This window comes from Bombina bombina, chromosome 4 (assembly GCF_027579735.1).
Source record: "Bombina bombina isolate aBomBom1 chromosome 4, aBomBom1.pri, whole genome shotgun sequence".
Classification (NCBI taxonomy): Eukaryota; Metazoa; Chordata; class Amphibia; order Anura; family Bombinatoridae; genus Bombina; species Bombina bombina.
In genome coordinates, this window is record NC_069502.1 from 31,228,359 (window position 1) to 31,244,841 (window position 16,483).

At 39.1% G+C, this 16,483-nt stretch overlaps 1 protein-coding gene across 3 annotated transcripts in view; it reads left to right on the forward strand.

Annotated features, from left to right (window-relative positions):
• Nucleotides 1-16,483, forward strand: part of CAD (carbamoyl-phosphate synthetase 2, aspartate transcarbamylase, and dihydroorotase) — a 290,191-nt gene that overhangs the window by 93,572 nt on the left and 180,136 nt on the right. For all 3 annotated transcript variants that reach the window (XM_053709445.1, XM_053709446.1, XM_053709447.1), the window contains exons 21-27: nucleotides 7,116-7,298; nucleotides 7,384-7,602; nucleotides 8,060-8,227; nucleotides 8,333-8,515; nucleotides 8,854-8,958; nucleotides 9,161-9,406; nucleotides 9,711-9,792. In XM_053709445.1, coding sequence (XP_053565420.1) covers nucleotides 7,116-7,298; nucleotides 7,384-7,602; nucleotides 8,060-8,227; nucleotides 8,333-8,515; nucleotides 8,854-8,958; nucleotides 9,161-9,406; nucleotides 9,711-9,792 — 1,186 coding nt within the window. The remainder of the gene's footprint in view (nucleotides 1-7,115; nucleotides 7,299-7,383; nucleotides 7,603-8,059; nucleotides 8,228-8,332; nucleotides 8,516-8,853; nucleotides 8,959-9,160; nucleotides 9,407-9,710; nucleotides 9,793-16,483) is intronic.

The window sequence follows — 16,483 nt, forward strand, 5'->3', positions numbered from 1 at the left end:
TGTTTACCGTCCCTTTTAATTTTAATGACGTGCGTCTAATTACAGGATGGTCCAGACGGTACAGGAGATGTTACTGATGCATATTATAATTATTATTATTATTTATTAGTAGTAATTATTATTAGTTATTTGTAATGCGCCAACAGATTCCGCAGCGCTATTACATACTGATGCATACTGATACATATTATTATTAGTTATTTATAGAGCGGCAACAGATTCCGCAGCGCTATTACATACTGATGCATACTGATACATATTATTATTAGTTATTTATAGAGCGGCAACAGATTCCGCAGCGCTATTACATACTGATGCATACTGATACATATTATTATTAGTTATTTGTAATGCGCCAACAGATTCCGCAGCGCTATTACATACTGATGTATACTGATACATATTATTATTAGTTATTTGTAATGCGGCAACAGATTCCGCAGCGCTATTACATACTGATGCATACTGATACATATTATTATTAGTTATTTATAGAGCGGCAACAGATTCCGCAGCGCTATTACATACTGATGCTTATTAATATTATTTGTAGAGCGCCAACAGATTCCGCAGCGCTATTACATACTGATGCATACTGATACATATTATTATTAGTTATTTATAGAGCGCCAACAGATTCCGCAGCGCTATTACATACTGATGCATATTATTATTATTATTATTATTATTATTATTATTATTAGTTATTTATAGAGCGGCAACAGATTCCGCAGCGCTATTACATACTGATGCATACTGATACATATTATTATTAGTTATTTATAGAGCGGCAACAGATTCCGCAGCGCTATTACATACTGATGCATACTGATACATATTATTATTATTAGTTATTTATAGAGCGCCAACAGATTCCGCAGCGCTATTACATACTGATGCATACTGATACATATTATTATTATTATTATTATTAGTTATTTATAGAGCGCCAACAGATTCCGCAGCGCTATTACATACTGATGCTTATTAAAATTATTAGTTATTTGTAGAGCGCCAACAGATTCCGCAGCGCTATTACATACTGATGCTTATTAATATTATTAGTTATTTATAGAGTGCCAACAGATTCCGCAGCGCTATTACATACTGATGCATACTGATACATATTATTATTAGTTATTTATAGAGCGCCAACAGATTCCGCAGCGCTATTACATACTGATGCATACTGATACATATTATTATTATTAATTTGTAGAGTGCCAACAGATTCCGCAGCGCTATTACATACTGATGCATACTGATACATATTATTATTAGTTATTTAAAGAGCGCCAACAGATTCCGCAGCGCTATTACATACTGATGCATACTGATACATATTATTATTATTAGTTATTTATAGAGCGCCAACAGATTCCGCAGCGCTATTACATACTGATACATATTATTATTAGTTATTTATAGAGCGCCAACAGATTCCGCAGCGCTATTACATACTGATGCTTATTAATATTATTATTTGTAGAGCGCCAACAGATTCCGCAGCGCTATTACATACTGATGCATACTGATACATATTATTATTATTATTAGTTATTTATAGAGCGCCAACAGATTCCGCAGCGCTATTACATACTGATGCATACTGATACATATTATTATTAGTTATTTATAGAGCGCCAACAGATTCCGCAGCGCTATTACATACTGATGCATACTGATACATATTATTATTATTATTATTATTATTAGTTATTTATAGAGCGCCAACAGATTCCGCAGCGCTATTATACTGATGCATACTGATACATATTATTATTATTAGTTATTTATAGAGCGCCAACAGATTCCGCAGCGCTATTACATACTGATGCATACTGATACATATTATTATTAGTTATTTATAGAGCGCCAACAGATTCTGCAGCGCTATTACATACTGATGCTTATTAATATTATTATTTGTAGAGCGCCAACAGATTCCGCAGCGCTATTACATACTGATGCATATTATTATTATTATTAGTTATTTATAGAGCGCCAACAGATTCCGCAGCGCTATTACATACTGATGCATACTGGGGTGGATTCACAGTACTAACTTGAGTTTGCATTATTCTCCCTCTGCTTCACAAACTGGGTGAAAGTGCAGAAAGCAATTACAAAATGCATATTGTGTTCCACAAAGAATGTCCGTGTAATGACAACAAGCACATATTTGTTTTTTCCTGGCTCAGACTCCTGTAATTCAAATTAACAAGCCACCAACTTTCAAAGCAAACCAGATCTTCCTGCTTTACGCTGCATTTTTAATAATCTCTGTTAAACAGTGCGGGATAATGCTTTCTTTCTAATGACACGATGAGTCCACGGATCATCTAATTACTATTGGGAATATCACTCCTGCCCAGCAGGAGGCAGCAGCGAGCACCACATCCAAGCTATTAAATATCACCTCCTTTCCCTCACACCCCAGTCATTCTCTTTGCCTACGTTAGAGCAAGGAAGTGGTAAAGTTAGGTGTTTGGAAAGATTCTTCAATCCAGAGTTTATTATTTTATGTTAACATCACAAGCTTGTGTTTGTTCTGCTAGGGTGTAGCTGTAGTCCACATCAGTCTTCAGTAGAGCAGTGGTGGCTTTCAAGCAATGGGAACTTGTGGGACATAATTCTCACTGCACCTCCCATATATCTAATTCTGAGTAAGATTATTCAGACTTTATCTTTTTTTACACAGGTCCATGTGAGCGAGAGGACCTCTCAAACCTGGTGAGCTTCCTTACTGCCAGGCAGAATTCTAAGGTAAGTGCTAAGTTTTTCTGGGGTATATACACAGAAAAATTTGGCACTTTAATTTATATAAGGACACTTAAGATGACATTATTCTTGGGAGCTAGGATACGTTATAGGGCAGTTACGGCAGGCACTGGGGACGTGGAGATATGACTCATGTTAGGGGCTTAATTTTTACATTTCATTTGCCGACCGGTTGGTTTCCCTTAATACGCCCATGATGGGCGGAGCTTAACTACGCCGGCAATGTTTGCGCGCCTTTTTGTTTCATATCCTCATTTCTGGTATTATGGAGAAGCGGTTAAGAAGTATTCTCTGCTTTGTTAGGGTGACGTAGCAGAACAGTCTCGGATACTATTTATAAAGTGTATAGATGAGTCCGGACATCTAAAATCTGTGAATTATACGATCCGGTGGCAGGTAGGCACCTCAGCAAAGCTTAGCTGAGGTGTGGAGATTGTCTGCTGTATTAGTATTATTATTATTATTATTATTATTATTATTATTATTATTATTATTAAAGCCAATTTTTTTGTGTGTAAAGCAAAATAAAGATGTTACTTTTAACATTTAAAGACACGAACGTTTTTTTGTGAGGTAATTCTAGTTGGGTTAAACAATTTTAATTGTTCAAATTGTGAATAAAGATGGACCAAGAAGCCCTACAAGATGTTACATGTACTTTGTTTTAATGCAAATTTGGAACCACCAATCCCTTTCTGTTCCTCATGTATTGAAAGAACTTTACAGTCTAGGGATAGACTTTTTTTCTGAGCCAACATTGTCCGAGGCGGATGCTGTTCAGGAGCCTTCTGACAATGTGCAATATATGCTGCAGCTTTCTCAAGTGTCCCAAAACGTATCGTCCATTCAACCAGTGTCCTGCGCTTCCTCCACTACTCCACCTGGGGTTACCTTGCAAGACATCGCTTCTCTCATGTCCTCTGCAGTTTTGGATACGTTATCTGCTTTTCCCATGCTGCAGGGAAAGCGCAAGAGGAAAAGTAAACAATCAGTGAGCGAGTTGTTGCGATCTCAAAGGTCCCCTCTCATAAGCCTGAGGAGGAGGATACTTCGGTAGCATCTGAGGGTGAGATCTCAGATTCTGACAGTGTAATTCCTCCTGATGATACTGAAGTAGTATCTTTCAGGTTTAAGCTAGAACACCTCCGTCTGTTACTTAAGGAGGTTTTAGCTACTCTGTCATTTGAGGTTGTGCGAAGTTGGTGTTTGAAGAATTTAATCCTTTTATGGGTACTTTTCCCTGCAAGCAAGGATTGGGTTCCAGCTGTGTCCACTTAAATCTTTTGAGTAAGAGTAGTGGTGGCTTTTAGCAATTAAAAGGCGTTAAGGAAGTCTTTGCCTTACTTTTAACATTTTGCTACTCCTTTGTAAAAAGACAGAGTTGGTTACTCTGTTCTTTCTTTTCCTACAGGTCCATGACAGGAAGTGAAACGCCTGATCAGCATCTATCATGCAAAAGGATCTAAGGTAAGTGCCTTTGCCTTCTAGGTACAGAAGGGCTGCAGCACTTAAGAGGTTAATCCTTATTTCCAGATCCTTTCTGGGACATAATAATCCTTATAGTTTAAGGATTCATATTGGGGACACAATATTTGACTTAAAACATTATGGCACTTATTACAGTATGAACCGGCATCTTGGCTAAGGGATGCAAGAGGTTAATAATGATATCCTTTATTTCTTAACCTATCTCTCCTTATTTCTATGATGTGAGTTTTTATTTTATTAATAATAACCTGGATAACTTTGAGGGCTTATTTAATTGGCATTTTCGCGCATTTTTTTCACTGAAGAGAATATTTGCGCTGTTAATATTGGTCCCGTTAACGTGACCCACACTTCCGGTTTTGCAGAGCAGTTGAGGACAAGAGCGTTCTTTTACTTCAGAGCAGAGGATCTCCACCTAGAAGTTTTCTTGTGTCTGCTTCGAGTCTATCTTTTACCTGGATCGTCTAAGAGGAAAGGAAATCTCTACAAGGAATTCAGTTTTTCCTCTTACTTTTTACTCCATAGCATGGACTCTGAACAGAATCAGTCCATCTCTATGGATAAATGTTTATTATGCTTAGAGGCCCAAATTGTTCTTCCTATGCAATTTTGTTTCTCTTGTTTAGCTAAAACTTTAAAATTTAAGGATATATTACTCCCTTCTGAGCCAACTGTCTCTTAGGATAATGCTGTGTGTGACATGCCTCAGCTTTCTCAAACGCCCCAAGCCTTAATTGTTTCTCTCGGGAAGAGTCCTCTCTTCCCATAAACTGTTGTTGGTCCAGTTTATAAGATTCCAATCGGGCAACATCACCTCAGTTGCTTACATCAACCACCAGGGAGGGACTCAGAGTTCGTTAGCCATGAAGGAGGTGACTCGCATTCTATAGAGTGCAGAAGCCCACGATTGTCTTCTATCTGCCATCCTTATTCCAGGAGTGGACAACTGGGAGGCAGGTTACCTGAGAGGAAAGACCTTTTACTTCAGGGTCCTTTCCTCCATCCATACCTAGATTCTCTGAAGCAAACTGTTTGGAGATTGAACGCCTAGTACAGTCTAAGCGTGGTTTTTCTGAAGCGGTCATTGAAACTATGATTCAGGCTCGAAAGCTGGTCACTCAAAAGATTTACCATAAGATATGGCGTAATATCTTTCTTGGTGTGAATCTAAGGGGTTCTCCTGGAGCCGGGTGAGGATTTCCCAGATTTTGTCCTTTCTTCAGGATGGCCTGGATAAGGGTTTATTGATCAGTACCGTAATGGGTCAGATTTCTGCTTTATCCTTTTTGCACAAACGTCTGGCAGACCTACCAGATGTTTAAGCCTTTGTACAGGCCCTGGTTAGAATCAGGCCTGTGTTTAAACCTGTTGCTCCCCCGTGGAGTCTGAATTTAGTTCTTAAAGTTTTGCAGCAGGCTCCAATTGAGCCAATGCATGTTGATATAAAGCTGTTATCCTGGAAAGTTTTTTGTTTCTTGTTGCCATTTCTTCCAATCGCAGAGTGTCTGAGCTTTCAGCTCTGCAGTGTGATTCCCCCTACCTTATTTTTCATGCTGATAAGGCGGTCCTTTGTACTAAATTGGGGTTTCTCCCTAAGGTGGTATCAGATCGAAACATTAATCAGGAAATTGTTGTTCCTCCTTTTTGTCCTAATCCTTCTTCTCAAAAGGAACGTCTCTTGCATACCTTGGATGTTGTGCTGGCTCTAAAATTTTACTTACAAGCTACTAAAGATTTTCGGCAATCTTCTGCCCTGTTTGTAGTTTTCTCTGGAAAGCATGAGGGTCGGAAGGCCACTTCTACTTCTCAGTCTCTCTGGTTGAGAATTTTGATTCGTTTGACTTATGAGACTGCTGGACAGCAGCCTCCTGAGAGAATTACAGCTCATTCCACGAGAGCTGTCTACTCTTCTTGGGCTTTCAAAAATTAAGCTTCTATGGAACAGATTTGCAAGGCTGCAACTTGGTCCTCTTTGCATACTTTTTCAAAATTCTACAAATTTGATACTTTTGCTACGGCTGAGGCTTCTTTTGGGAGAAAGGCTCCTCAAGAGAGGTGGTGCCTTCTGTTTAGGTCCTTCTGCCTTTTTTTTTTTTCTCCCTCCCTGTTCTTTCCGTGTCCTCTAGCTTGGGTATTGGTTCCCACTAGTAATTGGAATGACGTTGTGGACTCTCCATGTCATAGTAAAGAAAACAAAATTTATGCTTGCCTCATAAATTTCTTTCATTCCGGACATGGAGAGTCCACGACCCCGCAGTTTTTTTGTGTAAACCTCAGGCGCTTTTTCACACTTGTTTCTGCCTTTTCCTTTGCGACGACCGGGGAAGCTGGAGCGGCTGTCAAGTTTTTAAAAGGTACGTATATTTTCCCAACACGAGTGAAATGTAAATTTTGATCACTTAAAGTGCCCCTGTTTTTAATCAAATTTTTAAAAACTGGCACTTTAGCCTCAAAATTTACATTCACTTTAAGCCGAGTAGGGAAATAACATAGCTGTGCCTGCACATCTAGATACTCTCCCTTGCAAGTCCTGGGACTTGAATCCTGATTGGCTGCTTAAAATACATTTACAATTGGATGTGGCTACAGAGTAAACTGAGGTAAAATATCATCCTTTTTTACATAGAAATGTTCAGGTGATATTTTTTAGGCAGTTTTTTTAGACATTACAGCACTTTTAGGTACTTCAACATTTGGGTATCACGTTTTTTTAAATATAACATTTAAAGACACAGGCTGCAGTCGAATTATATTGAATTAGGTAGCACTGAGTATTTTGTGAGCAGTAATCTGGCCTTGCCTTCGTGTTCTACATCTAAGCAGTTTGCAATTCTCTCCTTTTCTAGTCTGCCATACAGTTCTGTAATACAGTTGGGTACCCCTGCGTTGTGCGCCCATCCTATGTGCTGAGCGGTGCTGCAATGAATGTGGCGTATTCAGATGGAGACCTGGATACGTTTCTCTGTAATGCAGTGGCAGTTTCTAAAGAATATCCTGTTGTTATCTCTAAATTTATCCAGGAGGCAAAGGTAAAAGGTCACTAACTAGATACTAATTGTTGTTCCTCTGGTACGTGTGACTCTTACTGGAAAATGTTGGTTTCTCTTATGGCAGGAGATAGACGTGGACGCTGTGGCCTGTGATGGTGTTGTGGTTGCGATTGCTATTTCTGAACATGTGGAAAATGCAGGGGTACACTCAGGGGATGCTACGTTAGTGACACCTCCACAGGATATTACCCAGAAGACTCTTGAGCGGATCAAAGCTATTGTGCACTCTGTGGGACAAGAACTACAGGTCACAGGACCGTTCAACCTGCAGCTCATCGCCAAGGTACCCAGCACCTGCAGAGGTGGCATAACGCACACTGTTTTATGCTATTATACAATCCATGTGACATTAACGTCTTGTATCCTGTGCCAAGTTCATAAAAGTACTCATAGGAGCAACCAAACTTGGTCCATTTTCTATTATCAGTAATGGTGGAATATTCTTAATTTTTAATGATTAATTGTCTTACTCTTTTGTACAAAACAAAAAAAAACCCTTAGAACTACTGGTGTTTCCTTTTGCCTGGCATTTGGCTCAGTTTGTGTTTCAAGGTTGTCAAGATATGATACAAGAATGTTCCGGCATGTGTAACACACACTGCAGTTATGCAGTAAATTAGTTTGTTATATTCCTGGACATGTACACAGATACAAGGTCTTTGCTGCTTCCTGCAACGCTCATGTGATCCGCTAAAAATGTTTCGAACATTAGACTTTCCTAATTTTCTTTTTCCCGTTAGGATGACCAACTCAAGGTGATTGAATGCAATGTGCGAGTTTCACGCTCATTCCCCTTTGTCTCCAAGACGTTGGGAGAAGATCTGGTAGCGCTGGCTACACAAGTCATCATGGGAGAAGAGGTAGAGCCTGTTGGGGTTATGACAGGGACAGGAATTGTAGGAGTCAAGGTGAGCACCTAAGTCATTGTGTTTGTGGGGGACCACTGTTATAGAGGTGCCTTCTCTCTCTTTGCTCCCCTCTCCACTCATAAAGACTGTGCTTTTTGTCCCCAGGTGCCTCAGTTCTCGTTCTCGCGTCTTGCCGGAGCTGATGTGGTACTGGGTGTGGAGATGACCAGCACAGGAGAAGTTGCCTGCTTTGGTGAGAACAGATATGAGGCCTATCTGAAGGCCATGCTTAGTACTGGCTTTAAGATCCCTCAGAATAACATCTTGTTGACCATCGGGAGTTACAAGGTGAGGTCTACATTAAGTGTGAGTCTGTAACAACAACTTATCTTGTTCTTGTGCCTGCCATAGATACTTATCTCTTTCTTTTACTTGCCATAGATGCTTGCCATAGATGCCTGCCATAGATACTCATCTCGTTCTTGCGCCTGCCATAGATACTCATCTCGTTCTTGCGCCTGCCATAGATACTCGTCTCGTTCTTGCGCCTGCCATAGATACTAGCCTCGTTCTTGCGCCTGCCATAGATACTCGTCTCGTTCTTGCGCCTGCCATAGATACCGTTCTGTAAGATGTGATTGCCCTGCAGATATTTTTGTTTGTACCTTCGTTGTCTTTTCTTACAGAACAAGAGTGAGCTGCTCCCTACGGTGCGCACTCTGGAGAGCTTGGGGTACAGTCTATATGCCAGCTTGGGCACTGCTGATTTCTACACAGAGCACGGCATTAAGGTGGTTTACCCTAATATCCTCCTGTATTCTGCATCGTCCTGTTATCAGAACTTACTCCAATAAATACATTTTGTGTTTTTGTTTCTATTAGTTTTGTTGATAGATTTTCTATATTTTACTGCACCTAATTTCTTTTATCCCTTATCTGTGGTCTTGCACTGTCTGCCCTGGCTGATTACTGTTACCCCCTCTTCTTATACAGGTGAAAGCAATGGACTGGCCCTTTGAAGAGGTTGAAAATGATGGACCCCTAAAGGAGAAGCAGGGCAGTATCATGGATCATCTTTCTGAAAATCACTTTGACCTAGTCATCAACCTGTCCATGCGTAATTCTGGAGGGCGTCGTCTCTCCTCATTTGTCACCCGTGGGTACCGCACCAGACGTCTTGCTGTAGATTACTCGGTGCCACTTATCATCGACATAAAGTGCACAAAGTTGTTTGTGGAGGTGAGTGGGGGGGAACAATGGATGTGACAAGTCACTTTTGGTTAAATTAGCAGATACCTTTACAACAATTTTACCCCCAAAACAGGGAGAAATCTGGTGTTGTTTTTTTTTACCTGGTTACATTAGTGGTCACTAACTAGAGCAGTGGTCAGTGCAGCCATTATTAGCAGAGCTGGTGTTATCCGTCACATTTACTCACACTGGACCTTACCTTCATGTTCAACTTCATCACATTGGTCCCTCATAGTCCTAATAATAATAATTATAGCCGTTTGTTCACTTAGGTTTCTTTCTTACCCACCAGGCTCTACGTCAGATTAAAGCTGCCCCACCTGTAAAGACTCACGTGGACTGTATGACCTCGCAGAAACTCATCAGACTGCCGGGTGAGAGCCCACCATCTGGAGCCCTTTATGTTCCTGCAGAAACTGTTAAAGGGACATGAAACCCCAAACAAAATAATTTCAAGATTCTGAACATACAATTTACTTTCATAAGGCGTGCACAACTTCATTCCTTACTGTTGGGAAATAAAACACCTGGCCACCAGGAGGAGGCAAAGACACCCCAGCCAAAGGCTTTAAATATCCCTCCCACTTCCCATATCACCCAGTCATTCTTTGCCTTTCTTCACTATAGGAGGTGGCAGAGATGCGTCAGAAGATTTGGATAGTCCTGTAATGGGTATGTTCCCTTCAAGAAAGGACTGGAGTTTTAAGTAACCATGTCAACCTTTCAGTGAGAGTATTAATGAAAGTGAGAGTCTTGAGATGCAGGGAAAGTTTTTCTGCGAACCCATCTAGACTGTTGCTAACAGCTCCTGAGCAATAAGTGTTGGCGAGTTTCACTGCTTGCTGCTACACACTCAAGTCCATGTCAGAAGTGCTGCTGCAAGACTGTCACACTTGAGAGGCTATGCCTGTTCCACAGCATGGATCCTGGAGGGTAAGACAGTTTTTATATATACATTTTAAAACGCTATACAGGGTCACAGTGTGACTCCTTTATATCTCGATAGGATTAAGGGTTAATATCTCCTTCAGGGAGATTATTTGAACAGTTTGGGGATTTATACTGCTTAATGTGAGTTTTTTGGGGCTCATAGACTGTGTTTTTTTGGCTTGGAACAAACAGGTTTCACTTTAGTTTTTGAAGTGTTGTGCAGCTCATAATAGCTTGGCGCCCTTTTTTCACAGCATGGGAAGTCCTGTCTTACATACCACGTGATCGGGTACGGGGTCTCTCATTTTCTAAGATCCTGCTGCAGACATCACTCCTGAGGAGAGCGTTTTTACTGGTAGCTGTCTTGGGTTTAGGTGGTGGTTAGTGCCCCAGCCATTAAGAGTATTAAGGTGTCGTTTTTTTAAATAAAAGCGTTTTTTTTTTTATTGTCCTTCTGTGGGTATATATAAAGCTATGGAAGACTGATACTACATTAGAAGGTTCTGCTCCTTCTGTACTGATTAATATTTCCTATTTATATTGTGAGGAGGCTGTAGTTTGCCCGCCTGCTCAATTTTGTTCCATTTGCCTAAACACTGTTCTAAAGCCTAAGAAGGGAGACAAGCCTGCTAATACTCATAGCGCTATTAGCCCTTCTGAGACGACTACTTCTCAGGAATCTGGGTCCCGAGAAATTACGACCTTTTCTACATTACCTGCTCCACATGCAGTTCCCTGCGGCTCAACTAATCCTCCATCTGGAGGGGGCTTTTTTCCAGTGGACTTTACAGTGCAGTTACAATCAGCGGTGTCTGCGGCCCTGAATGCCTTACCTCACTCTAACAAAGGCAAGAGAAAGGTTAAACATAGTTCTCCTGACCTCGAGTCATCTAAATATTTGTCAGATTTAGCTACTATATCCCAGCTATCCGAGGATGAATTAACCTCTGTAGCTTCAGAGGCTGAACTTTGAGTCGGAGACTTTAGTTATTAAATCTCCTTCAGCGGAGGCTCTCTCCTTTTAGATTTAAAATTGAGCTTCTGTATTTTTTTTATTAAAGGAGGTTCTGTCTACTCTAGAGGTTCCAGAGGCTACATTCCCTGAGAAGCCTAAAATCCCTAAATAAGACAGGGTTTACGAAGATAGGAAGGTCCCTCTGACTTATCCTGTGCCAGTTAAGATGGTAAACATTATTAGTAATGAATGTTCCTACTCTTTCCTCCTCGTCTACTTTAAAAAAACATATTCCCGGTCCCTGACTCTCAATTAGATTTGTGGGGATCCATCTTGAAGGTGGATGGCGCTATTTCCACACGGGCTAAGCATACTACTATCAATCTGGAGGATAGTTCTTCATTTAGAGAGCCTATAGATAAAAAATGGAAACTTTTCTGAGGAAGATGTTTCAACATACAGTGATTTTATTTTAACAGGCAGCAACTGTAGCCGCGGTTGCTGGAGCAGCTACCTACTGGAGCTCATTGGGGTGGAGACTCCCCTTGAGGATATTCAGGAGAGAATGAAGGCACTGAGAAATGCTAACTCCTTTATCTGTGACGTGAATATGCAGATTCGCAAAAAACAAAGGCTGCTGGCTTTGCGGTTCTAGCCTGCCGGGCTCTCTGGTTGAAGTCTTGGTCTGCGGATATGACTTCTTAACCCAGACTCCTTTCTCTTTCCTTCAAGGGGAAGATTTTATTCGGTCCAGGGCTGGACTCCATTATCTCTATGGTTACCAGAGGGAAAGGTGCTTTCCTAGGATCCTATGGATAAGAAGTTGGAGGGGTTGCTCAAAAAGATGTTTACCAGGGTTTACAATGGCAGCCTGCGGTGTGTATTGCTACCGTCACTAGTGCGGCGGCATACTGGTTTTATGCGTTGTCTGATTCTATTCAGATGGACATTCCCCTTTGAAGAGATCTAGGATAGGATCAAGGCCCTTAAGTTGGCCAATTCTTTTATTATGGATGCATCCCTACAGGTTATCAAGCTGGGAGCAAAGATTTCTGTTTTTGCCGTACTGGCCCGCAGAGCCTTATGGTTGAAATCCTGGTCTGAGGGTGTTTTTGTTTAAGTCTAAGCTTTTGGCCCTTGTTTGGGCTGGGCTTAGCTGAAAATTATTTCTGACATTGTGGGGGGAAAGGGTAATTTCCTTTCAAAAAGCATATACAGCAGCACTGAGGCAAAGGAGTAGCAGGGCAATCCAATAGTTAAAAAATATAACTTTTATTTAAACATGTGTTAAAAGAATACACAGCTCCAAACTCCCTGACTAGTTTCGTGCCCTATAGGCACTTAATCATAGGGGAAGTTTGTCAGGTGATAGTACCTCCTATTTAAAGGGACCAATACACCTGTATACAATTAAATGAAACAACACATACATAAAATACAAATATATGCATATCTCATAAAAACAACAACAAATAATTCCATTTGCATGCACCAATTCTAAGTAAGAAAAAGCAGCTCACACAAGCTAGTTTGAATATGTTTACATTGTTCATCATATGTTATATATGTTATTTATGTTACTATATGTCTGATACTGCAAAAAATACACATAAAAAAGACACCAATACTACATGGTCTAAAAGACACGTTCCAAATGGTGCTTAACTATTCTATGCATAAAGAATAGGGGCGATAGTAAGCGCTGAATAGCTTAAAAGGCTGGAAACTAAATTCTGGCGAATAATTTATTCCATATACATTCAAATTAAAATCACAGATAAAATGTTAAAACACAATGTTCATATAGAAATACAGTAAAATTCTGTTCATGGATCCATGAAATATTCCAGGCCTTTTGTACCTGGCTACTTTAGTTATACAAAACCTTGAATGTAGCTATCTTCAAAGTTCTTATGTGTGTTTAGGATAGATTAATAAGTCGGTTACCTGACTTAGGCGTTCTGGATATGGTTCTATTGTCAGTGGATGAAAAATGTGTGGACTGTGGTTCAGATCAGACCAATGTGATGTGAAACAATAAACAATATATCAACTTTCAAATAAACATTAAAATCTCAGCACATGATGGTGTAAAAGCATTCGTTCAAACTTCAATTCAAAATTCAAAAAATAATGCAATAATCAAAGGCGTGTGAGATCAGTTACCGGACCAAGTGGAGGAGGGGCTGTGAAAGAACGTGACGTTGATGCAAAAAGTAGGTGTTTAACCCCAGAGAAATGTGAATCCACACTAGCGCTAGTGAAAAAATTCAAAAAGAAAAAAATATATAAAAAATATATATAAAAAATAAAGAAAAAATAGAAAAATATATAATATATATATAGTTCAATGTAGATCAAACTTGGACAGGTGAAAAAATGTGAGACAGATGAAAATAATGTGTATCTTCGAAAATAAATGAATAATCCCTTTGAAAAATAAAACAAAAATATCCGCAATCCAAAAGTGTAAAATTACGTGAAACAGATATAAATCTTGATGGGCAAAAGTCTTAATTGGCAGAGATTCTATATAGGTGCTCCAAAACACAGAGCCGCTTCAGCACCCTAGGTGCCAGATCCGGAGGTCGTAGTTACCAACTGGTAAGTGATATTGTTAGTGTCTATGATGGAAGTCCATATAGTATATATAGAAATATTGTTCATAAAGTCAATATCACAAAAATATAAAAAGATGAAAAGCCTGAAAGAAAAAGAAAAACAATAGTGCAACACTGTATATAAGGGACAATAGTGGTATAAGAATCAAGCTCACCAGTATGTCTGTCAACGCGTTTCGGCCACGATTTGGCCTTTCTTGAGACTAATATCACTTACCAGTTGGTAACTACGGCCTCCGGATCTGGCATCTAGGGTGCTGAAGCGGCTCTGTGTTTAGGAGCACCTATATAGAATCTCTGCCAATTAAGACTTTTGCCCATCAAGATTTATATCTGTTTCACGTAATTTTACACTTTTGGATTGCGGATAATTTTGTTTTATTTTTCAAGGGGATTATTCATTTATTTTTGAAGATACACATTATTTTCATCTGTCTCACATTTTTTCATCTGTTCAAGATTGATCTACATTGAACTATATATATATATTTTTCTATATTTCTTTATTTTTATATATATTTTTTATATATTTTTTTCTTTTTGAATTTTTTTTCACTAGCGCTAGTGTGGATTCACATTTCTCTGGGGTTAAACACCTACTTTTTGCATCAACGTCACGTTCTTTCACAGCCCCTCCTCCACTTGGTCCGGTAACGGATCTCACACGCCTTTGATTATTGCATTATTTTTTGAATTTTGTATTGAAGTTTGAACTAATGTTTTTACACCATCATGTGCTGAGATTTTAATGTTTATTTGAAAGTTGATATTGTTTATTGTTACACATCACATTGGTCTGATCTGAACCACAGTCCACACATTTTTCATCCACTGACAATAGAACCATATCCAGAACGCCTAAGTCAGGTAACCGACTTATTAATCTATCCCAAACACACATAAGAACTTTGGAGATAGCTACATTCAAGGTTTTGTATAACTAAAGTAGCCAGGTACAAAACTCCTGGAATATTTCATGGATCCGTGAACAGAATTTTACTGTATTTATATATGAACATTGTGTTTTAACATTTTATCTGTGATTTTAATTTGAATGTATATGGAATAAATTATTCGCCAGAATTTAGTTTCCAGCCTTTTAAGCTATTCAGCGCTTACTATCGCCCCCTATTCTGTTACCTACTATTTAGCCTGCTAGGAGGCTAATCTGTTAGTAAGCTTAAGGCCTTTTTATAAACTTTAGTGCTCGGTACACATACCTAAGTATTCTATGCATTAATCCAGAATTGCTATAAAACTGGATCATTAATTATGCAGTTTGATGGATCATCAAAAAAAGACCAAAAAAGAACAAAAAAGAAATTTATTTATAATTATTTGCAAAAAGAATTTCTTTTCAACAATTTGAAATTGCAAACCATGATTGGTATTTATGAAAGCCCATCAAAGAACACATATGTAAAAAAACAATGATTATGGAAAAGTTTTATATAAAGTTAAGGGATAAAAATTCACTTGAAAAAACAAACAAATCCCCAGAGGACCAATTTGTAAAAAATACACATGATTTCATAATTAACATGTAATCGGATTCACCAATTATTGTTAACTTCTATTCAAAAATAATTTTTTCAAAAACACACATACTGTGTCTTATGTTAAATATGAAATTATTGTTATATGAAAATATCCCTGAACCATTAAATGTATTATATAGAAATATGTACAGATATACACTCATTCACAGAAATGTATGGATCTTAAAGTGACTACTCCACAAAATAGCTCATGTCCCATTCACGATTCAAACCCAGGGGGGTGATGGTTCTCAATTTGTAAATCCAATATATTTCTTGTTTTGACAACAATTTACACCTATCACCCCCTCTGGGTGGGAACATGATACGATCAATGACTTGAACTTTCATACTGAATATGTTGGTCATATGTATAAGATTAAAGTGCCTGGCTACCGCAGACTCTTTTACATATTCCCTTGTATCCCTTATGTGCTCCCTAATTCTGGATCTCAGTTCCCTAGTCGTTTGACCTGTATACTGTAGGTGACAGTATTTGCATTCCAGAAGGTAAACCGCAAAAGTAGTTCTGCAGTTGGCATAGAATTTATGTGAAAATTCTTCTCCCGTTTGCGTGCTCTTAAAGCCATTACCTATGCTAATGTGACTACAAGTGACACAGGGGCCATGTCCACACCTATAGGTGCCTTTCTTTTTAATCCAATCACTTTTGTCAGTTTTATCAGAACAAACCAAACTAGGGGATAACTTGGAAGACAAAGTTGGTGGTCTTTTCGACACAAATTTGCATTTGCCAATCTGTGACCTTAAGGTCTCATCCTCCTCAAGTAGGCGAAGATTTTTCTTCAAAATTGAACAGACCTGATTAAATTGGCTCGAGTATTCGGTCGAAAAGACCACAGTTTCTTGTGTCACAAGACTTGGTCTGGTAGATCCCTGTACTAACTCATGTTGCGATTTTGATCTCACCTCATTGTAACTTTGATTCAACAGTGATTCGTCATAACCTCTCCACTTGAGTCGCTCAATCAAAGCATTAGCTTGTTCATCAAATAAGACA